Below are 27,068 nucleotides of genomic sequence, written 5' to 3'. Positions count from 1 at the left end.
AACAACAGCTGATAACGCAGAACCCGAGGCGGAAGCCGCCGTCGCGAGGGCGCCAGACACGGTTGCCGGCCGAGCCACCGCATCCGCGGAAAGGCAGCTGCCGCGCGCGAGCCTTTCCCCTCGCTTTGCTTCCAACCTGAACACCGGCAGCAGCTTGGCTTTTCCAGCTGCTGCCTGGCAGTCAGGGAACAGAGGAGCTGGGCAGCTTCTTAACACCAAGAGAACGAAGAACATTTAACTCCATAAAACTCGGCCATTAGTTGCAACGAGAGCCAAAAGGAAGCTTTTTCCAGCAAGTTTAGTGCCGGGCTGCTTTACCCTGGGGAGAGGAGGGCTGGAGGCTGCCTTCCTGCGCAGACGGAGGGCTTGGCGCTGCTGTGGGTTTAATGTGCCTGGTTACCCGTAAACACTCATACCAGCCAGCTCCTAAGGGAGAAGTCCTGAGTCAAAGACTAGTGATGCCTCATTTATACAGATTCCACAGAAGAAGGAATGTACCAGAAAATACTTGCTTACAACAGCTGGGAGAGAACTCAGTTAATAAAAGTCCCCCAGTCACTGTGCACAGGAGAGCATGCTCCCACGCAGACAACTCGCACATGAACCTACACAACCAGGTCCTGCTCCCAGGAGACCTCCCACTACTGCTGTGCTCAATAAACAGCAATAACAGAAAAATGCATGATTTTGTGAGGGATGAAATTAATCTCGGAGTAACACAAGGCAGCTTCTGTCAAGTTCTTCCAATTTGCTAAGCACTCACTTTTGTCCCCTGCGACCAGACCATACTAGTGGTCAGCACTGCAGCAACAGTGGAACATTTTAGGAAAATATCTTTGGGGACCATGAGTGCACTAGCATCCACACTGTCCACAAGAGGATGCTTTAGTAGGACAACTTTGAGCAGCTTAAGGACAGGTGGAAGGTGACATGGCCCTGTGCTAACCCTGGCATGACCCAAACACAGACTGGCCCACATATCATTTGTCCTTGCAGCTACATCATGTGAATGGTCCTGGGAAAACAAGACAGACTGAGGTCTCCAACAGCCCAGACTCACCATGGCCTGTTGAGGAAAACACAGGCTTTACAGGCAGCCAAAGTCACCCCCATGCCTCTGGGCACTACATGCTGTAGGACTGGCAGGCATCCTACCAACAGAGTACCAAGGTGCACATCATCATACAGCCAGCTCTGATTCCAGCTGGGGAAGATCAGGTTTAGCTGTTGAGGGAGGCAACCGAGAATTGAAATTCCAGTTTTGCTCCCAAACTCCATCACTAACAGATTGGGCAAGTTTCTCAGCACTGCATTAAGGCCTCTGCAAATTTGGGAAACAGTAACAGTTGCCAATTAAGCTCTTTTTAGGGGCTGGAAAGTCCTCTGAAATCAAGTGAAATTTGTTGCAATATTGCACTACGAATAGCATTGAAGACGAATAATCACTAGAGATAGCCAAAAAGGAGGGGAGGCACGAGAGCTGCCTCTCAGGGTATGCTCTTTCTTTTTGGAAAGGCACTTTAAGAAACTAGAAGTACAATATAGTTTAATAACATGCCTGAAACCTGCACCCTTTCGGATTGATCTTGAAGTTTGAAATTCATACAACCTCCCAGTCATCCCTCAGCTCCTTATATTAAGAGATCTTTGTGGTACCCCATTATTATACATGAAGGAGAACAAAAGCTCCAAACCCCCCCCCCCAAAGCTGCCTTCTCAACTGCTTCTCTTTGCCCAATAGATTTTTGGTTTGGAGCTTTCAGGCAGAGGGAAGAGGTGAATTTTCTTTCTTTCTGGGGTTTCCTTACTGTGGTCTTCATAAGCATCACTAAATCAGGACTTGCGGTTACTGAGTAATTGCTGATTGAGCATATCTGTGGGAACACTGGGATGCAGATCCTGCTCCTGCATTGCAAGAGTCTGATAGAGGATGGACTCCCCCCTGCCCTCAACGCTCACCATGGCCCCAGTGGAAAGGACTTCCGCAAATCAGGATGGCACATCCAATTACAGACATCAGGATGCCTCTGTGTGTTCTTGCTGGGGAAAGCCAATCTGCAATTCCCTGCCTTGTCTGCAAAATGGGAATGATGGAGATAAACCCATGAGACTTCCAAATAAAACTGCTCTTTGGCACTATGGTTTATGGAGACATCCGACAAAAAATTCAGACCATTCTGTGGTCAACAGAAAATTTCTAGTTGGATCATCTTCAAAACAATTTATTTGAAGAGGGAAATGTTTTCTACACGTCCCAGCCAGGAAGTCGAAGGTTTTTCACTCCCACTCAGCTCTGACACTAGCTCGGTGGCCATGCACAGTGCACCATCTCAACCAATTCCCTAGTATAGGGCTGTGAAAGTTTATTTAAAATTGAGAGCTAGCAGCTCTGCTTACCTGTAACTTTTGGTTACTGGAATTTAGGTGTCTATATGTGCAAGTGCTAGTTTTTCATCCGCCTATATACAGAAAAATGTTTGGCTGTCATTACTGGCAATTACCTATGCACCCCAGATGCGCATTTTTATGGCATAGAGGACCAGGCTTTTAAAATCACAAGAAAAAGTTACTGTTCTAAGTCTTCAGGAACCTGTGTGAAATGTTGCAGTTACTCTGCTGGTAAATATTATTTCTGAAGTGAAAGTTGGTTTAGAAATGAAGTAACTACAACAAATGGTAACTTTCTGTTCCTGCATCTCCTGGACATTCCAGAAGGGATACTCTGAACCAATGTGACCAGTCACACAGTCAGACCAGCTGGCCAATGACAATTGTTTATAAAAACGTGCAAACTTTTCCTCATTAGCAAGAGCTACAGTGCAAAAACAGCAGACAAAGTAATGTAATCTAGTTGTTGCATGTCTTGAAGGCAAGGAGAAAACAGACACCTAAGACAGCAACGGTAGCCTGCTACTTCGCTGGATCACTCATGCTGATTAGTAGTGTGAAAATAGCTAAATAGAGGAAGAACTCACTCAGAACAAATATTCACACAGTAATTTCCTTAATATGCATTCCATTAATAATCATTTGCCCTGAAAGGCAACTACTTCTGTGGATCTTTGGGATTAGGTTGAGTAGCAGCATGGAAATAGCAAACTGGGAACGGCATGGTTCACTTCATGGGCTCAAGCAGGTGCAGCTCTGACTTCACAAAAGCTGCATGACAGCAGGTCCAAGCTCTAAGTGAAAGCTAACCTGGCCCTAAGATCAGAAAGCTGTTAGCATCAGGTTTATTTTCAACACAGAAGGAATTTTAGTAGGCACAACCAGAGGGTATTATCAAACCTGGAAGAGTTGTGCAGCCCCTTTGCTGCAATCACACCATGCAGCCACCAAAATGTCACAGGGCAGCAATGGAAGTGAAAAAGGCAAATGATAAATGCCCAATGCAAAACCATTCAAAAAAAGTCATTTTTCTTTGCAAAGTCTCATCTGATAAAGAAAAGCACTTCCTGAAAGTGCCATTTTATGATACTAAACAGGCCTCAAATCACTTAAAGTACAGAGGGACATGGACATTTGAACTGCAGGAGTTCTGTTTCTAGCCTGTCATTCCCCCCCCCCCCCCCCCGTGATTAGTACATTTGAGTAACTGGAATTTTTAAAATCCTGTTTCCTCCTCTCCCCACAATGTAATGCAAGTGTTACAAAAGCCCAACAACCAGCACCCATGCCAAGTTTGGCACCAAGTGCCTAGGGCTGGCACCAACCATAGGGATCTTTCCAATTTGGCAGATGCATGGAAAAGGTTTGACATTGCTGCCATAAACAGCATACAGTGCAGTAGGAGTTAAGAGACCACAGTTTTGTTACTGAAACAAAGGTGCCCACAAGCTGTTTAATCTAGCACCTACTTATATAGGAAAACTAGATTTTTTTTTTTTTTTTTTTTTTAAGACAAAGACAGAATGAAGAAGAGAAATGTAAGTTTTCATCTGCATTGTATCACTTCCCTGGCTTGAACTGAAAGACTATGCACTGATTTTCTCTGCTCTGTATGAGGACGTGGTGATTCACGATGTGGACACCTTTCTGCTTGCAACTGGACAGATGCCACCAGCTTTTGCAGTCAGCTAGACAGTCAGGCATTAATAGCATTTTTCAATTAACATCAATTTCGTTTTTAAACTCAGTACCTAAGCTCCAGATTCCAACCAAGTTTTAAATTCCCATAAGGACCAACTCACAAACAAGTGATCACCTTGACCAGGCAGACAAAATTTGGATAAAATTCAGAAGTGAATTGTGCCATAGCAGCTTTGTGCCATGAATCTGGCTAGTAGTAAAGCTCACAAGGACATTCAAAGACGAGAGCAGATGTCAGGCTATGTGATCTGATCCTCAGTACAACCATGAAGTTTTCATACAGCACAGACAAGCACCCCTAGTGGGAAACCAAATCTGGTGGTAGTGTGGGTAGGCACATAAACTACCATGGTTACTGTGACCCAACTTTTTTTCCTGATGGCTTAAAATTCTCCAAGCAATACTGACAAATCTGAATACTGAGGACAACCTCAGATGACCGCAAACTACAGTATCTCTTACTGGAAAATGTTTCCAACTTCAGGGACCAACCCAGCATCTTAAAGCCCGCTTGCTTTCCCTGACGAGCAGTTGCCTCCCATCATGCTTGCCCAGGAGCCACAAGCCCAGCTCTGCCATACAGCCCACCACCTCGGAGGGGGCCTGAGCACCGGCCCAGTCCCACAGGAGACTGCACCAACCACCAGCGCAGGAACTTGGAACAACCACCAGGACAACAGCTTCTCTTACAGCACTGCAAGGCAGCTCAGGAAAATTTCTTGCAGGTACAGCAAACTGGCAGCTCTCTCACATTCATTCAAACGATCTGAGAAGACAGCCTCACTGTACAACTACGAGATGCAGCTGCAAGGAGAAGCAGACCTTAGCTTCCTGGTTATTTGAGATGAAGCTTACATATGCCATCAACAAGGTGACTGCCTTAGACTTAAAACTCAGATTTGGTCTGTAACATCCTCAGCTTAAGGGCAAAGTTCTCATCTGCATGGGACCTCACAGGCCCTCCCTGTTCACAGCCCAAACACCTGACAGCCCGGCTCAACAGCCCACGAGCTTCCTGACTTTATGTTAACTTCGGCTCACCGCATTTGCTGCGGTTCCCCTTGGGTGCTTTTATGGAATGACTTCTACAACAGAGAAAAAAGAAACCAAAGTAATTTCCTCCCTCTTGGTGCTGGAGGACGATGCAGATGCAACCTATCCACTCGCAGGCAGCACGCAAAGATGCTCTGCTCATCCCCACTGCTGGCAGCAAGGAGCTACCAAAAATGAACGGCACAGAGTATGAAAGCAGTGTGACTCTGCTCCCAAAGGGAGCACGGCTGCTCACCTCTTCCTTCTTCCCAGAGCAAACAGTCTTCGTAACTCCGGGGGAACACAAGGAAAAACAGACAGTTCCCCCCTCTCCCCCAACTACTGCTTATACGGGAGTAAAATAAAATTTGGAATAAAAGGGTTAGAGCACAGATAAATTGTCAAGCTGTTTTACAGTGCTGTGGAAATTTCCTTGAACTATTAAACAGTCATCTGAAAATACTAACACCAATAAAACTAATTCAGATTTTTTTTCTAAAGCAGACTGGTCAAAAACAGCAGATCTGAGGCCACAGACCAGTGGTTAAGACTCTCCTTGAGGAGACTTGGATATGGTTCTGTCTGCCACAGGTTTTCTGTTGCTGAGTATTTTACATAACTAACTCATCTTTAATTGGTTTGCCTCTATTTCTGTCCTCTGTAAAGTAGGATAACTGCATTTTTCTGCTGGCTATGCTGAGCTCCAAGCCACGAAGATAACAGATTGCACCCAGATGAGTCAGCACAAGGGGCAAGGAAAAAAAGCCATGCAAGTGCCAAAGACAGAACCACCACCCCACACCTCACAAAAACACCACAACACTTGCTTCTGATGATCCTTACTACTTCATAACCCTTCTGCCACTAGACAACACCTGCAGTTGTCAATGCTGAATGGAAAGAGCCATAAATTCCTACATTCTGCAAGACCACACTACATTCTTTCCTACACCCAACTTTTGCATGGCAAAATTTTCCCTTTAAATTCACATTTGACTGAAACTCTTATCTCTCCCTCATTCTACCACCATTGGCCAGTGTTCATCCTTGAGCAAAATGGCACAGGATATCAGGCATCTTCTGTTAGCACTTCTCCTGCCACAGCTCATATTGAGTATAACCACTCCGCCAGCCCCTGGATAGCTGCTGCTTTTACATGCTGCCAAAGCTGGCCTGTGTCTGCTGTGGCGATGCAGCTTCTTTAAGAGCCCAACAACTGAATTTATCCAGTTTGGCTGCAAACCTGAAGCAAGAGATTGAAATGCCACAATTCAATTTAGCTTCTTATCACAATTCAGCATTGGGGCTTCTCTGACATCTTACAATCCTGCATCTCACATTTCTGACATGGATCCTGAGTGTTAATTTAGAAATAAATACTGTGGAATAAAGGACAATTTCTTTATTCCTACTCAAGAACTCCAAACCACAACCTTTCACACTATAGGACAGCTTGTATCAGCACTTCTCTAAAACTGGGCTAGGAAACACTTTCTCAGTGTGTATCTGCATGTGGCAAAATAGGGGAAGCTGAAAAACAAAACCAGAGGGAAAAAAAATGACAAATGCTTAAATGAGATAAAGTCAAAAAAACTCGTGGGACAAAGCCTGAGAAAAGCCCACTGAAATGCTTGAGAGCACTGCTGCAAGACAGTGATGCTTCTGCGCAGTGGAGAAAGACTTTCCACAGTATTTGTAAACAAACATTTCTCTGCTAGAATTACACTCCACTTATTTCCCTTTATCATGAGACTGTCTACAAGAACTCAATTTTTAGCTAATCTCTGGCTTGTTGGGAAAAAGATCAGCATAACCTGTTTGAGATAGGCAACTTTTGTCTCCTGTCAAACACCACTTTGACTAGATACATGGGATAGGATCTTTGAAAAGCATCTACACACACTTGAACACGTATGTAGGTATCCAGGTTTTAAAAACAATACTCTAACCCTGACAGCTGTAAGAGTTAAGATTTTTTTCCAAAGTTAAGTATACATTTTTCCATAAAAGCAGCTGAATCATGGATATTTTAAAAAGTAGTTTAAGCACAAAATAGTGCATCTCATACTCAGCACTATAAAAAGTGCCCAGTGTTGTACAGAGCACTAAAAAAAACATTTAAGTCTGGAACTTGCCAGCACCCACTGGTACAGCAGAAGAATCAAGAGGACTAATCTACCAGCTAGCCTAAAACAGCAGATCATACAGCAGGATTACAGACCTATGCCAGAACACAACAAGTAGTGGTAGTCTCCAGCCTAATGCAATATCTAGCAATACCTAAAATATAGCCTCCCACCTGCTCAAGTTTGCTGCATTGCTTAGTGGACGCATTCAATTTTGGTTACTACAAAAAACATAGCCAAAGGAAAAAGCTGAAATAAAGGTTACACACCAGTCAGTTTACTGAACATCCAGATACAGACTGGTTCTGTTGATCTTCTGTACTGCTACAGCACAAATCTGTAGGTTATACCCAGCAGTTAAACAGCAGCATGTTTCAATAGCCCAGTGCTTATTTCATCTGTGGTTTATGTTTAATTTTAAAGGAGAGAAGAGATTACATCAAAGAAGCAGTGGTATAAGCATTATCTTTAGTTGTCTGGAAATTTTAATCTGAGCCCACCACATACACGTTCTAGAGTGCAACACATGGGAAATGCTACAAATTGGATTTAGTATTCAAAATACGGTTCAAAACTGAAGCTCAAACTCAAAGAAAAAAAGCAGTTACCTGAGTACCAGCTGAATTTAAGGGTAAAGAAGAATTGTGGGTATAAAGGAAGTTCTAGAAAGGCTGGCAAAACTACCCTGAATCAGGCCAAGACTCTGGACTCTTGCCAAGAAAAGCACTATGGTTTCAGACAGCAGTCTTCAGGTGGGCAGGAGTTTGGGTTCAATTCTCACTCCAAAAGGGGGTCTCTCCTGTGGTCCATATAAATATTGCTGTGCAACCTTCAAGCATTTCTGCCCTCCATGGCATGGGGAGCAGCCAGATAAGCTTCTGCACCCCAAGGCTGGGGCCAGCAGGGATGGCACACACTTGGAAGCCACCCAGGCCAGCAGATGCTCCCTGTGAGGGTGGAAAATAAAGATATCAGAACCAAAAATTACTTTTCATAGTCTGCCAGTAACACAAGTAAAACTGCTAAGCAGCTTTCCACTCATTTTATTTAAATATTTTTAAAGGCTGCTATGAAGGTCAACACTGAAGTAATGTGAGAGCAGAGGTCTGGCTTCTCCTCTACCTCCCATCCTTCCAGCCCCACTCTACCTCTGCTGGCTCTTTGGCAGACAGGCAGTGCAGGGTCTCATCCAACATTGCTATGAGAATCATGTTCCTGAACATGATTAATTTGCTAATGATACCAATCTCCAAACAGCACGTTAGTGCTGCCGATGATTTATGAAATACCAGAGATGGTTCTCTCGGCAGCGATAAGCTCCTGCAAGCTGGTGGTTTGTAGGAAACTTCTTGTGAATGTTAAGAACGTTCTGGTCCCCGCATCGCCCCCAGACAGTGAAAAAGCTCAGGGCTGCCGCAAGGATTTCTTTAATGAATCACAGGTTATGTATACACACAAATAGAGAGGGCCGGAATACGAACAATCACATACTTTCATATGCATAAAGTGCAGCATTTGCTTTGGAGCGCAGCCAAGCCTCATTCAGCAAATGCTCCACTCTTCTCCCAGGATGCCAGCAGCTACCAACAACTGCAAAATTCAGGAACGTGTTTCCCCTTCTCAGCTGCTCACAGAATTACCCTTGGCACCCCAGTGGCCTGAGATACATCGATAAAGATTCCAAAAATAGTCTTAGAAGTGTCTGCAGTTTTTTAGGTTTCTCAGGCAGAGTCCCTATGCCCCACAACACACCCAAGTCCCATGTAGTCACACTGCATGCTACCCAAGCCCCTGCATCCTCTTGGCCAAACAGTGTCCATGACACCAAACTGCCCGAAGCTGTGATTTGACAGCTCTGATCAACAACCTGCAGGACATGTTTTCCATCAAGCAACATTTGCAGTCAGATTGCGGTTTCCACATGTTTACTCAAACTTATGCAGATTATGAGTTATTTTTACACATTGTGGGACAATCACACATAGTTCAAAATATTTAACAAGCAAGGTCTTCACTGTCACTGGCCAAAAGTACTACAGCTGCTTTCTGTTCTGACTAGTTAGACCTTGCTTAGCAAAAACTTTTCAAAATTGGAATAGTGGGGATTTATAGGACACTTTTGGAATTTTTCCTGCATCCTATGGATTGCTGTTAGGGATTAATTCCCAGAAACCAGACTACTGTAAGATACCTTTGCTGAAGGCAATCTGAGCTGGATTTTCGTTTGCTGTTTGCACATCAGTGTGCTTGGATTTTGAAGGGTGTGGTCCCATCTCTCCCTAGCTGACTTAGTTATTGCTAATGCAACTGTGCTGAGGTAAAGTTGGAACTTTGTCCAATTTCATTGTCTATAAAATATGCCATTATTTTATAAGCATTAATAAGCATGACATCTATCTGGGCATTTATGCCCAAGATTAGTTGGTGGGAAAAAGCCAGATATTTGCACCACCTTCAATGCCAGAGTCTCTGGGACTGCGCTGCCTATTTTTCTGGCACAGAAACAGGTTAATCTGGTCAGACTTCTAAGAGTAAACAAGTGATTTTTTTTAATACAGAGTTAAAGGAGAATCTCTCAGTCCTATCACTTTTCCTCCATCTATTTCTTGTGTACGTTCATTTTACTGACATATTTCAAAAAATCCCACCCAGGGATGCCACACATCTCTGCACTATCAGAGCTGCACCGAAACCATCTCAAATCACCTCTGAGATACCATCTCCAGAAGACTATTTAGAATTTAGAAACTGTATGTAGAGAGAAGCAACAGCCACCAGGACACAACACTTAATTTCAGTACAAGACCTAGCTCCAGAGTTGAACTGCATTTATTCTGTCTAGTGACTGTTATGATTAAAAGCACAATTACTTTTGTTTTGCTTTAGCACAACTGATTCATATGTATGTATTCAACATTAGTCCAGTACCACTTATAGAAGAGATGAATGTTTGACAGAACAGGTGCCCTAAATCTGCAGTTTGTTTTGCAAATCAATGTAATTCTAGCTGTGTTTAATAGGTAGAAGAGAGAATTTTATATATGCTTGTTTAAGCATACTTCTGTTTCTACACAAGCCTCAGTTTTGTTGTTGCAACTCCATAGTTTTGTCCAGAGGCTAGTAAAGCCATTACTACCACAAACCTCAGAAAAGCAATATAAAGACCCTAAACCATCTATCTTCATGTGCATGCACACAGTCTTATTGGAAGACATGCATGCAATTAAGCTCCTATCAGCTCTGAACACTAACAGAAAGCTGTGGGGCCACCAACTGCCTGCACGCTAGGCAGTGCATTAGGCTTTTAGAAACTACTAAACATTTTCAACTCCAAATGTGCTCTGCTTCCAGCCTCAGATGATTTGTAACTTCATTTGCAAGAGCAAGGCTCTAGGACCAACGCTGCAGCACTCCTAGAAGCAGAAACGCTTGAGCAAAGGTGAGGAGGTCAGACAAGGGCAAAGTCCAAAGTAATTTTACACAGTTCAGCTAAGTAGCTAAGGCTAATGGGAAACCATTCTAATTTATTACAGTCATCCCTGGTGAATAAAAGGACAACGTTTTTCTTCAGCAGCTTGATTACAAAGCAGTAAATCCCTCTGTGTATATAAAAGAGCTATGGATAGTATAGATCAAATGGCAAAAGAGGTCTGCACTATATATTGGATGTGGGGGGAAATAAAGTTTAGAATAGTTTTAGATACTTATTTTCATTTTTAATTTTTCCTAATATACATTCCTACATATGAACACACATGCACACGTACATCAGCTCTGCCAGTCCTATGTATAAAGACATAAGATGATATTATTTCTGCAGCACACATTTCTGGACCTTCCTAAAAAATCTTAGCAAGAACTATGTTCTGCTTTTCTTGATTATACAAAAATGCAAATTTCCCTTTTAACCTCCCCCCTCCAACACTTTCTGCTTCTTGCTGGCAAAAATAACCCCATATGCCACTTCAATTACCAGCACCAATTTCTACTTTATAGACCATAGCAGTAAACAAACAAAGCACAGCTCAAGGTGACAAGATATTTCAGCAACATAAACATCTTAAAGGAAGCATGCCAGAAGAGGATGTTCTCCAACTGGCAGCAGGGAATTTTGGTATTTCAGCTTGTTTTTCTCCAAACTGTTTCCAGCTCTGATACTCATATGCCTGGATGCAACCAATGCCTCTTTCATTATATTGGTCTGGCTGGGATTGAAGAACATCTAATAGTCAGCAAGTTACAGCTGCTCAGTCCCAGCCTCTTCTTTTTAAAAGAATCTGTTTTGTAAGAAGTAGGATTTCTAGACTTGCAAATAGGACATTTCAGCTATGAGGAATTACTGAGCTGCCCCCAAATTGTATAATCCAGATGCAAAAAAATAAGTGTGGTATACTTAGTAACCAATCACAGCAATTTTTGTATCTTGTGTCCATCCTGTCTTTCTGCACAGTTCTCCCTGTCATGAGACGCACTCTGGGAGAGGCACCGCTTCCGCTGCGCCTGTGCCCACCGTGGGGCCGGGTGCTCTGCCTGCTGCCCTAACACAGCAACGGCAAATACTGCCTGCACCACAAAACACCCTTTTGTAAAGCAGTTTCCATAATGCTTGCTAAAAAGTTTTGACAACTTAAGTTCTCCCAAACCTCCCTGTATTGGCTTGTCCTTTTGATAAGGAAAATCAGCCAGCTCTCTAACCTCTCTGATCCTGGGGGTACACATCCTAACAGCGCCCAGGGGTGAGTTACAAGAAATGGGATGTTACATGTCCCACCACATGCGAGCAACATGACAGGGGCCTGGGAACCCCCAGCAATACAAAAAGCTCAGTTACAGTGTGGTGAGTATTTTCCAGCTTTTCCTAATTAAAGGATAAATACACCAGCTGCTGGCACCTGCAGCAGGTAAAGCACACCTGCTTGATCAGATGCTCATACCAAAGTTTGACTTCACTATCTCTAGCTAATACTGCTGGTTACATCCTAAATCACATATGGAAAAGATTAATGTTTTCAATTAACTTTTCTGAACAATAGCAAAGTGGTACTGCTGCATACATGCTCTTATTTTTAAGACATCAAATCTGTAACTTTTAATCTGCTTATTGTCACTTAAGAACTTAAGTCAAAGTTTAGATAGGTTGATACTGAGTCTTGACCAAAGCAGGCCCTAGCGTGTGTGTTCTGCTTGCCCACAACACTTCCTATCATTTCAACTGGCAAAAGTGTTCCCTGGGGTTTTGCGAAGGGTCCTTCCCTGCTGCAGACTCTACAACAGCAGTTGGGCTGCATCTCATATACAGCTCTTCTGAACTCATGGGAAGCAAAGGGAAGGAAAGCAAACAGTGGAAGATGGGACCCAAAACTAAACAAATCAAGATTTCTTTGATCCTTTGGGATCAAGATGCTATAAAAACACGTGGCTATTAGAACCATGAATTTATTGGTAGAGAAGTTGGTTACTGGCACAGCATTTCAGCATGAACTTACATTATGGTACCAAGTACAAAGCAGTCATTCTGCTTGTGGCTCTGAGAATTAATCTCTTCCATGTGCAGAGAGACTGTGTGATAATTTAACCAAGATCTCCATGGGTAGTTTAGGCAAACACTCATCAGCTGCAGGGCTTTCAACAACACAAGAGCAATGGCTCCAGGAGCAAGTGATGTAACACATGCATGGATGCATACAAATGTTCAAGAGGTACTGAGAACAACTAGGGCAGCCTCCTCTTTTCAGGGTTTTCATCCAAGTAGGTCAAAAACCTGAAACTCAAAAGGTGAGTTTTGCCTGAAACTTCAAATGCATAACTTTGGACAGGATTCAATAACTAAGAGACTTTGAATGAAACTGTATGTTTCTAATATCTTGTGTTTGCCTCAATACTAAGAAAAGGCCTGATCCTGATTATTAAAAATGAAAAAGTAATTTGAAATGTTTATGTGGATGGCAGCTTATACGTAGGACAAAAGTGTTCCAACTGCCTTTTCAAACCAGCTGGGACAAGGTTTTCCTTTTTCTTTAAAATTTCATTTATTATGAGTACTCTGTCTTAGTAAGGCAGCTGTTGGCAGCAGGCAGTGAAATTAAAGTTGAGTTGGCTCTTACCAAGAGCCAAGATATAATATGCTTTTGTCAGAGAAGCTTTTCTTGTAAATATGTAACCTATATTCAGTAATTAAAACAGCTAGTCAGTCAATTCTAGCAACTCCACTTGAAGAGAGAACTGCTGTTACTTTAAAACAGTTTCCAAGCTGTACAGATCACAACAAAAAACAGGATTGCTCTAGCTCATTTCTGTGAGGTATTTAAGTAGTCAATGCACTGATTACCAGGGGAACCTGGGAATTAAAGTTTCTGGATACTCATCAACAGGCCTGCTACTAACAAGGTACTAGATGTTGGGCAAGTCATTTCAGGCAAGATGTCAAATGGCACCAAAATTGGGCCCCATACACTATCAGCCACTGAAGATGTTGCACACAGCTGGGCCCAGGAGTAGGGACCAGCTCCCAGCTGCAGAGCTCTTCCATTAGCCCACCAGTTGGCCTGCTGGGTCACAACCACTTGGGTTTTAATCTAATAAATGATAATTCCTTTCAAAAGGAAGGGTGGGCAACATTTGCTTCCATCTAGAATAATCTGGGTCCTTGCAACTATGGAACTCTGGAAATCTACAGGATTACAATCAAATACTCCAATACAAATATTCCAATACAACTGAAGCTGGCACCACTCCTATTTTAATATTAACTGACAAACAGATTAAAATAACATGGCTTTGAGGACTATGCCTATTCCCCCAAACTAAGAACTATGCATGCATGCAGGCTTCCTACACTGACTCAACATCTACTTCAGCTATGTGCAGGACTGTCCTATTTGCAAGGTATCAAATTAATTTGAGAGTTTACTCCATGTCATGCATATATCCTGGCAACCATTCGCTGTAGTTAAAAACAGAGCCAAAATGCTCTAGAAAAATGAAATAGCATTAGAAAGGTGGTGGGATACTGCTCAATAGCGTTCAGTAACAATGAACTTAGTCATTGCCTATAAGTTACTTGTGTCGTGTTTTAGATGCTGCAGCTGGACTTCCCACAACTTAGTAGCTACATAGGAGCGTGGACAAAGTAAGAGATCTGTCAAACAAGTGGCCACTGCATGAAAAGCTTCTTCCTGTTTAAGTAGATGGCCTGACAGGTTCACACTTCATCTAATTTTTCTAAAGGAGCTTTTTAAGGGATAGGTTAAGGTTTTCCTCCTTTGAGATTATATTTATTGTTAAAGACAATTGGATTCTCTTAAAAGAAGAAAATCTTACTTGTGACTGTAGAGTCAAAATACTACAGTCAAAAATATACTTAATCGTTATGTCTATGGAAGCTGAGACCCTATGGCCATCATTCCACACGTATTATCTTAAAATACAGAATCATAACTTGACCAGGATATAAAAATCCAAGGCTGGTGAGAAACTGGAACAAGAATAAGAAACATGTGAATCGCACATACAACTAATTAAACATGAAACTTTATAGACGCTTACCTCTACCATTATGTTAGCATTCAACAGTCTAAACTTGAGTAGCGTATTTCAGACACTTGGTCTGGATAAGTGTTACTTGTAAATACGGTCAAAAATAACACAGCTTCCTTTCCAAGGACTCACCATTTCAGGCCTTCCAAAAGAAAGAATTGCTTAAGATTGAATGCAAGTCTTAGTTGACAGCATTTAGAAAAGCCTGGAAATCTTCAAATTTAGTGTTGAGAACTGCATAACTTTTAGGCTGACTTTAGGGGATAAGCCTACTATATTCAATCAACTTTCAAGTAAAAGAATTCAAATTTTGGCAATTAACCCCTGCCTTTCCTTTTGCCTGAACAACTCTACTTCACCCTTCAACCTATGGGAGACCATCTGAAAAAAAAAAAAAGTTTCCATAAGTCACATCCCAGCAATTATTTCTTTTCTAACATTTCATTTTTGGATTTAAATCTGAACTGTACTTCCAGAGGTCATTAACATATAACCTTTCTACAACTGTTTGATGCTCTACAAAAGAACATGATACTGATTTTCAGCAACTTTGGAAAAGAGTACAGTACATACTAACCTTTAAGAGCATATGCCAAAAGTTAAACAATTTTCAGTTCCAGTGACCAAAAGATCAGAGACTCCATACTATTCTTCTACTATTGGTATTTGCATCATCACAGCATCCACTTGAGGAAGCACGAAGTTTTGTGTCGGCACAACAAAATTCGGCAACATTAAGGTGACATCTGTGGCCATCAATAGTATTCTTACTGGGGAGACAGAACCTGCACTGGGTCTCAAATCAACTTCTGCAGGAGATGTTGAGCAAAACAGAAGTGTATTGGCTGCAAGCAGGACAACACAGGACTGGTGGGTTTTATCATGTATCTTTAACATAAGGTTATATTACCTTATATTATTATAGGGCAAGATCCTCAAAGTAAACCTACTCCCACTTGAGACGAGAAGGATCTTTTAGCCTCCTCAGAAAAGATCTCTGCACTCTAGCCTCTTTCCATACACAGAGCTGCTGCCACCACCACCACGTCACTTGAAGGGAACTGAACCAGGTCTTTCTATCTGATTTGTCTTACAAAGGAAGAATTACACCCTCCAAGCTTCAAATTAATGATTCAAAATGCCCTAAAGTCTCTGGAGAAAATTTAAAAAGTTTAAGGCCTGGGTCAGAAGAACAAAAATCAGAGGTTGGCCACCACTGGAGGGACAAGATACATTATATAAAGAGTGTAAAAAACAGATGAGACTGAGACACATGCAAAACCTCCTCAAACGGACAAAAAGATGCTCTTTGGAGAAATACGAAGACAGACAGGTCCAGCAGAATAGCCTTTCCCATTTTCAAAGCAGCTACAAAGTTGCAAGCAACTTAAAGCTAAAACACTCCTCCACTCAAAACAGATCTAATAAATCAACCGCAAAACTTTCTAGATCACCCTTCCCTGTTGTGAAATGCTCTAAAACCAGCAGCTATTCCCACAAAACAAGTGCTATCTCTCCAGATCGCTCTTATGTTAATAGAACGCTGATTGTTATACAAATGTTTCTATTCATCCACATTTTTCCTTAGTGTGGACTGAAAATTACATTAAAATTACAGGAAGAAGAATGACAGAAATAATCATTCCCCTTTCAGTGACTTACTTTTGACAGAACATAAAGCCTTCCTTTTCTCCAAATAACCACAGAACCCACGAGATTAATGTTTCTAGTGAGAAACAGAACTGTATTAACGTGGCCTGGAGTTGCAGGACACACCACAGCTTCCCTCCATTGCATAGACATTTCTACTACAAAGTTATCATGCACAGCATTTCCAACATGGACATTGTTTGGGGCACTACTCATTCCCAAATCTAACATCACTGCTGGCCTGACACAGAAGTAACGAGCACAAGCAAAGCCAGCTCCAGGCTTCATGATCGAGTTTTGTGGTTGGACAAAAGCAGGTGCAGGGAAAGAGTCAAGCAGAAAGCCCTGGAGAGGCAGGATTGATTGCTGCTCCTCCCACAGGAGGTACCACCACAGAAGATAGATGGTGGCATCTGCTCCTGCTGGGAGCACATGCTCTTGCAGCGAGAACAGCACCTTCATTTGGGATTCTCGCACAGGCAAAGCGGCCAGTGGAGCCCATCGACATGCACGTGTTTTGCTGCCCTTGCCAACTGCCCCACTTCCCATTTCCAAAGTGGGTCATAAGCAGATATCTTCTATCATTATTCACTTAAATGTTTTACTGTGCCTACTCACAGATAAGAGCACCGAAGGGGTTTCTTAAGGAAGGGCAGATTAAGTCCTCCTTCCACTCTCTCCAGGTACTGCAATGGCTCACGCTCCCCCTTCTCATATTGAGCTTTCATGAAACTGCAACACTGGAAGGACAGGAACCCGGTCAAAGTTTTGCTATTGTCAAAGGCCACAGCAATGACACTAGTCAGGTGCTTGGATGCCAGGATAGTAAAGTAACTGGGAAAAGTAACTTGTCAAGACATCTGATACGACTGAGGCCTGATCTTCATTGTCAGGCAGGAGCTGTCAATGGATATAAATATTCTCTGGCAGTATTTTCATTTGAACTGTGCTATGCTAAGCCTTGGATCCAGTTCTTCTAACACTATGGTAAAGAATGAAAGACATTAGATAGTAGAGACTTTAAAAAACAAAAAACTCTCCAAAATACACGATAGATTCCCCTTGAACAGCTACCAGGAGGCAGTAGGTGCAGCTAGAAAGCGAGCTGAGCGCCAGCCTGGGTATTAGGAGGTGTCAGAGCTTCTCCTCCGAGCGGTATCGAGTGGCTCCCCTCCTAGAACCTGTCCTGATGAATTCCACCAAAGCCTGAAGGTAAAACTCTTGCCAAACCCTCGTGATTGATAACTCCAGCACCTTCCTTCCCGCTCCTTCGGCTGCTTTCCAGACCTTTATTTTTCTCCTTTCTCTAAGTGTCTGCAGCAGGAAACCTCACTCTCTTTTCACTGCGTGTTTCTCTTAAAACAGAGATCTCTGCATTGTAACGAAGGCACCCCTGGGTATTAGTGACAAATTAGTCACCAGCTAAAGAATATTTGCCTTTCATTTCATACCAGGTGGAAGATATTAAAATCTCCAGAGGTATTTTCCTACTCTGCTACAATAAATCATCGCACAATTTTAAAGGTAGTAAAATTAAGTTATTTAAAACAAAAGCTCACTGCATAAAAAAACCCATGTGTTAATATAGGATTAAATATTCTTATGAAACTGATTGGGGGACATTACCATAAAGGAACTGAACACTAACTTATTTTACTTTGCACATTAATATTAAAGATAACTTATCTTTCAAAGTAAGGAGTTATTCCCTTCTGGGAACAAAAAAATAACTGAACTCACAATGGCTAGAAGTACTGTCTTTAAAAGGTTAGCAAAAATATTTTTCCTTCTTTAATTATTTAACCTAATATAAAACACTACTTCAACTATACAGAAGGTACCATACAACACATAAAAGGTGAAGTCTTGCACTATCTGATTCTTTTGTTGAAGAAATTGTAAAGCAGCAGCAAAAGTAGAAAAACTCTTAAAAAGTAGCAGGGTAAAGTTACAGGCCATTGCAAAATTGGAGAAAATTCAGTGAACACAGCTTTCTATAAAGGCAGAGCAACATTCTAATTGCGACTTGTGTTAAAAAGGTACTCAAAAACATTAACTTCACAACCATGCAGACTTTGTATCTTCCCAGTGGGGTTTTCCACTTTACTATGAGGATAGAAAACACTTATAGGTTATAATTAATACTAAATACTACACAAGTGACTTACCCAGGACTTTTGACTGTATGACTTTACATATACTTGTATGTGCTTAATCATCAATTAAGCCACTTTCACATAACATTAGACCTACTAGCGTAGTTAAGTGAACAAGTTCCTTCTGTAACCAAAAGCAATGCTAGCACCCCAACAGGCATCCGGGAGCGCTGCATCTCCTGCCGGGATAAGCGGTGCTGGGGGGAAAGTCTACCAATAAATACAGATTACAGAGTCTATATGCAAATGTATGTTCTTCTATTTACCAAGGAAAAATCGGGGAGTGGAAGATAATTAAAAAGCAGAAATGTAAAACCAAAGCGTTAAACACATCTAGGTAGTTCCAGACCCCACGATGCTCCTTCCCTCCCTCCAATGCAGCCCTTCACTGCCCTGTTCATCCCAGTGCTGATCATCACCTGCTGTCTGCTCAACCTCCACCAAGTTTAAGTTCTAAACAATCTTTTCCCACTTCCCATCCTAAACTGGAGGACAATGCTTCTGCACACTGTTAAGCAACCACCACGTTTCACCACAGATATGGTTAAACTGCTGTAATCATTAAGTAATCCTGATGTGTGTGTGTGGGGGGGGGAGGGGATGGTGCTGAAGGAAGGGGAAGCTCCAGGGTCTTTAAGAAGGAAAAAGTCCAATGCCAACATTAGCACATCTTGTTTTAGCACTAGACTGATTTCCAGTGCAAAGCAAAGCGTATGCCTCTACTCGCAGCCCAAGCTCGCAGGGGGGCATCAGTAGCATTTCAAAACTAATCAAGCCTAGCAGTTTTGCAGAAAAGCAAAACTGGACTTCAGATATTTTGAAGACTTAGTTCGCTCCCCAACCATTTCACTTTCCCCAAGTTAGTCATCTGCTGTAGCGAACAGGAAGGATAGCTGCCAAACAAAATTAAATCTTATGTAACAGAGGAAATGCATCTTCTTTCAAACTAGAGCTTAAATATTCAGGCGCAGAGATACTAAAGAGGCTGAAGTTACTGAAAGAGAAACAGCAACGGTCTGTCAAAGTTTTAGGACAGAAGATCTTACGCTGCCTCGTGCAGGGTCACACGCACCTGCAGCACGCTGGGACGTGCTTGCTTTTGCTACCTGCTGCCGGCGACCTTTGCTGCATCGCGAGCAAGGCTCGTGCCCTGCAAGGCTCTCGCGCCGCTGCTCGACCCAGGCCTGCGCGCACAGTGCTTGCAATGTGAACTTTTTTAAATGCACTTCTGCAACAAGTACAGAGAATTTAACACTGCTCCCTCTCAAGAGGCCAATCTTTGCCTAAAATGACTGGGGACTGCAGTGGGAGACTGACTGGATGCCTAACATTTGCCTACAGTTAAGCACAAGAAAGGGGAAATTTTATTTTGCTCCAGTATTTAAGGCTAGCTTACTCCTAAGTCAGTGTCTCAGAGAAGAGTATCAATGCAGCATTTAACCTTTAGCTAATAAGAAAAATAAGATTCAGGCAGACCAAAATTGTTCATGAATTTGAAAAATAACGTTAACTTACTAAAAAAAGGAAAATTTGGATGCAGCCAACAACACTAGAACACTTTTACTCACAAAAGTGTCTAGTTGCATAAAAGCAGTGCTTTTGGTTTTCAAAGGGTGGAAAACCAGTAACTTTTCAAACAAAACTGTTTACTATTGAGCAATTTTGAATTGTTTGAGCCACAAAAATGGAGAATGATCATTTATTTGCATAGCTGTACTTCAGTTTTGTAAGTTTAAGTCAATATCATAAATGTTTACTGAAAGTTAAATAAAACATTTTGTAAATACATTTGGACTTACCGCTATAATCTTACAGATTGTTACAACTTAAGTAGAAACAGGGTAATTGAGCACAGAAGGGCAGCAGCAAGGGGGATCTTAACTGGTAGCAGAGGTTACATTCAAAACTGATCAGTTATTTCAAAATATTTGAAGGCGAAATTATCACACAGCAAAAATCTGAATCAAAGTGCCACCAAAAGATGAAGTTTGCAATAGATGTGAAATCTGCCTTTAAGCAAGCTGATGAGCGACTCTGTGTGGTGCAGAGACTAAGCTGTAAATAACCAGGGCCTGCAGATTGCTTTGCTTACTCAACCTATTTAAAAAATAAAAAGTTTTCAGATGCCTGCTCCACTTTCCCCCCCTCACTGTTTCTTGTGGGTGCCTGAGTAATCCTAGAGGCATTTCCAGTTTTTAAGGCATTTTGCTGAGTTTAAAAAACTTTCCCCACGTCCCCTTGCCTTTGTTTGGAAAGACAACGCTTCCCTACTCCGCTTCGGTTTCTCTGTAAAGCCTGCCCTTCTCGGCAGAGTGGGGCAACAACGCTCTCCTAGTTAACCGGTTAATACCTAGAACCAATTTGTTTTTCATTTAGTCCGCTGGGCTGCTCAGTTTCAAAAGCAGGGGTGGCAGATCAGAACTCCCGCACCGCGAGGCTGAACGCCTGAGCACGAGGCTGCACACAGCAAAAAGTCACCGGTTCTCTTAAACCTGCCTGCACATCTAGGCAGTGGCAAGCAAACCCGGACTTTCTCTGAAGACTGCAGCCCAGAGAAGCAGAGTCGCTTGGCTCTGACCGGGCTTGCAGTCTGCAGCACTGATTTATTTCAGAACATCCCCAAAGAAGTCTTTTATTGTTGAAATAATTCAAGACTTCCATCCCCTGAGTTATTAGCTGGTGCCGCGGCAAAGGCAAGCTGAGGTTCACCGTGCACCAATTTCCTCTCCCCGAAGCGGAGAGGGGAGATGAATGACACCGACATTTCACCCGGCACTCACGCGCAGAAAGGCACGGGAAGAAATCACAGGTTTGTAACCAAATACTTTAAATCTCCATTTCCTCACGAGGAAACCAGTTGGGAATAAGTTAGAAATGGGCTATCAGCAAGGAAGTTTCCAACGTCTGAAAAGCAAACTTCAACCAATTCCTACCAGTCTCTGTCCATCAGCAACAAACACTTCACCTGCGCTTAAAACCACTCGGGGTCCAAATTACCTCCAGGCTCTCCCCACCTGAATCTCATTTTCAGTGTCTGCCCTGGAAGCTGGCGGCAGCAGCAGCTCCCGCAGCCAGCAGCCCCCACCCCAGGGCAGGAGCACGCACTCGGCTGCGACAAAAACATCAGCCAGCAAATAGGCACAAATTTCACAATGGCTGAGGTCATTCCCTTTAAGTCATTAGGGTTTGCGGGTGAGTTTTCCTGGTGGTTTTAACATTGGTTTCTGTGATTGCAGTTATGCTTATTTGTGCATTTAGAGTGTATGATCTAATACACTTAGGTTTAACTACTTCATTCTTTTGACATTCTTTCCAAATTATAAAAAGGATTCTTGGTGTTTTCACTGCCTTGGTAAAGAAACAAAACTGCTGTCCGCATAATTTCTTAAAAATACAGAACAGAGTAAGTACTTGTTGGAAATAATTCAAAGAAAAAAAACCACACCAGACATTTCCCCCCAACATAGCACCTATTTTTGTCCTCCTCTCTACCCATCTAAGGCAACCTACTATTTTTTTTAGAAATAGCCATCTTGCTTTTTTTTAAACTAAAATACCTCGAGGGCCTGGATATATATATATATTTTTAACTTATAATCAACACAAGTTCTTTTTTTTTTAACCCCTTTATTTTTACTGATTTTCTTATAAGAAGTCTACTCACTTGCAGTAGGTTGCACTCACACCGCATCTTCCCCAGCCGCTTTGACCCATAAGGTAACACTCATTTTATTCAATGCCTTTTGGTTATAACCTACTATGGGTCCTTGCTTGATAAAAAAAAATGGAAAACTCAATTTTGCATTTTCCTAATTGAAAATAGAACAGAGCAGAATTTATCATCTTTCCCCTCAGAGGTAAAAATAATACCAAACAGCCCCAACTCACCACGCTCCAAGTCAGGCTAGAGAAATCCACTGGCTCGTCGGAAACTTTAAGGAGCTCCAAAGTTGGACGAAGTTGCGAGCGCGCGTACGTGCACCCCCTCCTCCGAGGGCCGCGTAGCGCACGGCTCCCGGCTTGTGCACCAAAGCAGCACTAAAATATTTTAAACAAGCTCTGCTAACTGGAGGCCGCGGTTATTTCTAGAAAGGCCATTCCCAGCGTCCCCGACACCGTCCGACGCGTCCCACGCTCGGCCCCGGCCCGCAGGAGCGGCCAGCGTCGGGAGCGCCCCGGTTCTGCCGCTTCGCCCGCCCCCGCGGCGCCCCCCAACCCCCACGAACCGGGCGCCCGCCGAACCGCGGCCGGCCTGCCTTGACGTTCCCGGCGAGCCTCGCCGCGGCACCCCGGCACGCACGCGTTCCGGCCCGACGGCGCCGCAGCCGGGTGACCGCCAGCGGGAAGGACTACCCCCCACGCAGTCTTTCTGTTCTTAATTCACACACCTCCAGAATAATTCAGAATTATTCAAGTCCCAACTGGGCAGAGTGGGTGAAGAGGGGGTTGATTATTTAAAACTAAATCATAGTTTTAAATTATAATTTAAATTATAAAACTAATAAGGCTCCAGCACAGTCACTGGAATTGTCTATATAGTGGCCACCATTTTACATTCGATTTTCCTTTCACACTTCTTTGAGCTTTAAATCAAGAGCAACTGAACAGCTTGCTGAAGGAGGAAACAGGATCTAGTTTTGAGTGATTTGATCAAAAGCATTTTGCAAGACAACTGCACGGCCCTATATCCCTGTTCTTATTTTCTCCTCCCTCCTGCTTCAATACGCCGGCAGCACCAAATCTACCTGCAAATGGCAACGGCTCCGGGTGCCAAACGACCCGGCCAAGAGGAGGCTGCAGTGACTTGCATCCTAACTGAGGGGTTATCCTGCCCCAATTAAAACAGGGTGCTTGATAAACATCCTTGCTTGAGTTGAGATCTACAAATAAAGATCAAGTATTGCCATAAGAATTAGACTGCCACGAACGACTGCTTTCCGATTAGACTTCCTAAGCCAGCCAGAGTGGTCTTTCCAGCTTTGCAGTAGAAAAGGGAGCAAAGGAGACTTGCTCAGCTCTATCTGTTCATATCAAAGTGAATATTATGCCAGGAGGTTTAGATAGTTACATTATTTTTTGTTTTGTTTTTAATTCTTGTACTTTTAAATAAAGTCATTGAAAAGGAGGACATATCTAAAATTCAGATGAGCTCACTCTTGCACATGCCACTGTTTATACCTCTGAACGTTTTTTTGGTTCCTTGTTGGTATAATTAATTCTGTCCAGTATACTCTAGTGTGGCGAAGAAAGCTACCAGACTGTTAGTTCAGAAAACTACGCCATGTATTAATCCAGCTTGTATGGCTATTGCTATGTATAATTTATGCATATGGAATTGAAATGGCAGTACAAGCTTTCCTTACTCAGTCTACTAAATAAACCCTTCACTTATGGGATATATTTATAATCTTCATAAAACTGAAGTGACATAGTATACATAAAGGATTTGAATTTGCAACTTCTTTTAACAGTTTATCCCTAAAAGTTACAGCATCCAGGCAAAATACATGAAAAAAATTTCCTCGTATTCTAAGAACTTTCTAACTTTGACAAAATTTTAAAAGCATTTTTTACTGCCTGACTAATCTTAGCTATCATTTCCACAGATTAAGTCTAACAACCTGTGAACTTATCACAGAAGAAATTTCCTGCAAAGCGTAATTAGTCTTCAGCAGTGTTCTTGCTTGCTCTCCAAGACACCTTAAAACCATCTGCTTAACTACAAAGCTTGGCACAGAAAAAATAATCTTCCTGAAGATAATTATATCTGATTTTAGAATAGCTGTTGTACTACTATGGGTCATAAATAACAGTTGAGAAGACTGCAGAAAATTAGTAACTTATTTGTTTTCTTTGTCAGCAGTATGTACATATGTAAATTGATCACACAACTACAGCCACACTGACTTTAGGGGGACATCTCACAGGCTCAAAGTTAAACATGCACCTAATTTTTGTGAGATTAATTTAATTCTCAAAAAATCTAGCACATCCAGCCACCTAAGTGCTACAGAACAGGAACATAAGGGGAATTAAACTCAGGTATTCATGCTAAGAATATCACTTAATTCCTTCATATAATCAAGGTATACGCACCACACATCATGTAGCTGAATACGGGTCTTATTGCTGAAGGGAGAATCAATGTTATTTCTTCCTAAGGAAGCTCTTTTAATGAAATTTAAGACTGCCAAGGTTGTAAGACATTTGAAACAGCAGCCCATTTCAAACAGCAGCTCATTTCAAACATTTCAACCAAATAGTGGTGATAAGATTTGCGAGTCATGGGAACCAAGTCTCTATGTAGCACTTTAAAGCGAGCTGAGGAGAGTGGGCTAAACAAAGCAAAACAAAACCATGAGCCTAAAACCAAACAAATACACTGCCTGCTATTTAGCCAACAGCTCTCAGTCTTTTTTTTTCCCCCTTTATTTGGGGGGAAGGGGGACTGGGTGAAGGCAAGAGGATGAAGCAAAGGAATTGCATGGACAACTCAACTCTAGCTTCACAATTTAATTTTGAATCATACAGCAAGAAATTGGGTTTTTTTTTGAAGAGATAAAGTAATTAAATCAAGGTTTCAAACGCAATGTCATTTCACATCAATTTTGAAAACATGCTTAAGACCACTTTGGAATGCTTCCAAAGCTGCAAATTAATTATTTTCAAGGTATTTGTACCATCTTTCCTATTTACATAACACTTCAATATCAGAGAAGATAAAAAAAAAAATCAGCTTTAAGAAAAGTAAAGGTTGATACGAGCTAAAGAGGAAAAGAAAAAAGTTTGTTCTGTGTGCAACATCTAACAGCCAAGCAACAACGCAATACTAGATATATGAAAGGAGTTAAAAAAAACCCAAAACATTCTTTTAGACATAGAACAACTAAGTTAAATAAATTCTGTCTTTTGGGCCCAAATACACAGACGTAAGCGGGCAGAACTTTCACACAGTTCTCCAAAGCATTGGGGAAGAACTCCACGGAGAACATTCCAGAGATGGGAACTTCTCAAAGCAACAAGCTCCGTAAGAAAAATTAAACAAGAAATTATTGCTGCCATCGACATTAGCAACGCTAAGGGATAGGTGCATTTGATACTACACTGAATAAGATGCTTGTTAATAAATTTCATGTAGACCAATAAACTGTTTATTGGTCAGCCATATGTATTTGAACAATTAAAGTTTCATCCAAGACAAGGTATTGTTTGAAATATTTTAAAACCAGCAACTGTACACCACGAACAATTTTCTTTAGAGGCCACTCGCTGGGATCAAGCAAAATTTAACACCCAAAGTTTCTTTAAAGCATATAAATCACCCTAAAAGTTTTCCTCGTACGAGCAAACGCAAAAAATAAAGCTCACGAACTCACTTTAAACGCACGCTCAAGTTCTCCGAGAGCTGCGCAGCGCAGCGCGGGCAGCTCCGCGGCAGAGCCCGACGCCGCCGCTCGCCGCGCCGCGCTTCGCGCCCCGCCAGCCCGCGCACGGCCACCGCGGGCGCGCAGATCCCAACCGCGGAGCCCGCCTGCAGCCGGCCGGCGCCTCCGCGGGCGCGGACAGAGGCGGCGAGGGGAGAAGCCGCGTATGCCAACGCCGGCGCGCAGGGCGAGCCGCGCTGCGCCCCGCGCCCCTACTCACCGGAGATGCAGCGCGGAGCCGCGGCACTGCGGAGTGTGCGCGCCCGCTGCGGGCGCAGTGAGCATGTGCGAGGCAGGCGCGCATGCCCGCGGAAGAGAGCGGAGCGGGGCGGCGGCTCCGCGCTGCGCCGGGGCTCGCGCGCCCTCCCCCTCCGCGCCTCTCCGCGCGGCGGCGGCGGCGGCCGGGGCGACCTGTTGCTTCCGCAGGCGCAAGCGCAGCGCCCGCCCGCTCCGCCGCGCACCTACCGCTCGCGCGGAGCCGCCGTGCCGCCCCGCCGCTCTGCGCGGGCGCGGGAGGAGGGGCTTGCGCGGGCGCGGGGCCCGGCAGCCGCGGCCAGAGGCGCGTCCGCTGCGCGCCGCCCCGCTCTAGCTGCGCGCTGCACACCCGCGACATCCGCGTACCGTCTCCGGCGCGGTTCCGCTTCTGCGCGGGCGCATCCTGCCGCTACCGAGACTCCGCAGTCTTTGCGTTAATCGCCTCCTTACCACCTGGTGACAGTTTGTCAGTATTAATTAAAAGCCCAGAGCGCTTTTTGTGCCGCTCCCTCGGGCGCGCGCCGCACCGCGGAGGCGCTGCCGGTGCGCTCCGGCCGCCTCCCGCGGGCGCGCGGAAATCCCCGCGCTCCCGTGAGCTGTCCCCGTCCCCCCGCGCTCCAACGCGGAGGCTCACACAGCTCCGCACGGGAAAACCCCGGGGCCACCCCGCTTTGGCCAGCGACGTCCTCGGGGGAACCGGGACGCGGAGACGCCCCAGCTGCCGGGTCCACCCGGGACCCCCCAGCGCGCACCCACGCGGAGTGGGGTTTCCCTCTCTGCCACCGGTCTGAGCCCAACTG

At 43.5% G+C, this 27,068-nt stretch overlaps 1 protein-coding gene across 5 annotated transcripts in view; it reads right to left on the bottom strand.

Moving 5' to 3' along the window:
• Positions 1 to 26,719, bottom strand: part of EYA2 (EYA transcriptional coactivator and phosphatase 2) — a 90,660-nt gene extending 63,941 nt beyond the window's left edge. For 4 of the 5 annotated variants that reach the window (XM_062588899.1, XM_062588903.1, XM_062588900.1 and 1 more), the window contains exon 1: positions 26,234 to 26,310. In XM_062588899.1, the coding sequence (XP_062444883.1) occupies positions 26,234 to 26,298 (65 nt within the window). In that variant the 5' untranslated portion in view covers positions 26,299 to 26,310. Of the gene's footprint in view, positions 1 to 26,233; positions 26,311 to 26,634 lie in introns of those variants that run through there. The other variant, XM_062588902.1, reaches the window with a different exon arrangement.
• Between the last annotated feature and the right edge of the window lie 349 nt (positions 26,720 to 27,068).

The sequence above is a fragment of the Rhea pennata genome, chromosome 16 (assembly GCF_028389875.1).
Source record: "Rhea pennata isolate bPtePen1 chromosome 16, bPtePen1.pri, whole genome shotgun sequence".
In the NCBI taxonomy this organism is placed as follows: domain Eukaryota; kingdom Metazoa; phylum Chordata; class Aves; order Rheiformes; family Rheidae; genus Rhea; species Rhea pennata.
Note: the sequence above shows the minus strand (reverse complement) of the source record. Positions and strands in the feature narration are given on the sequence as shown.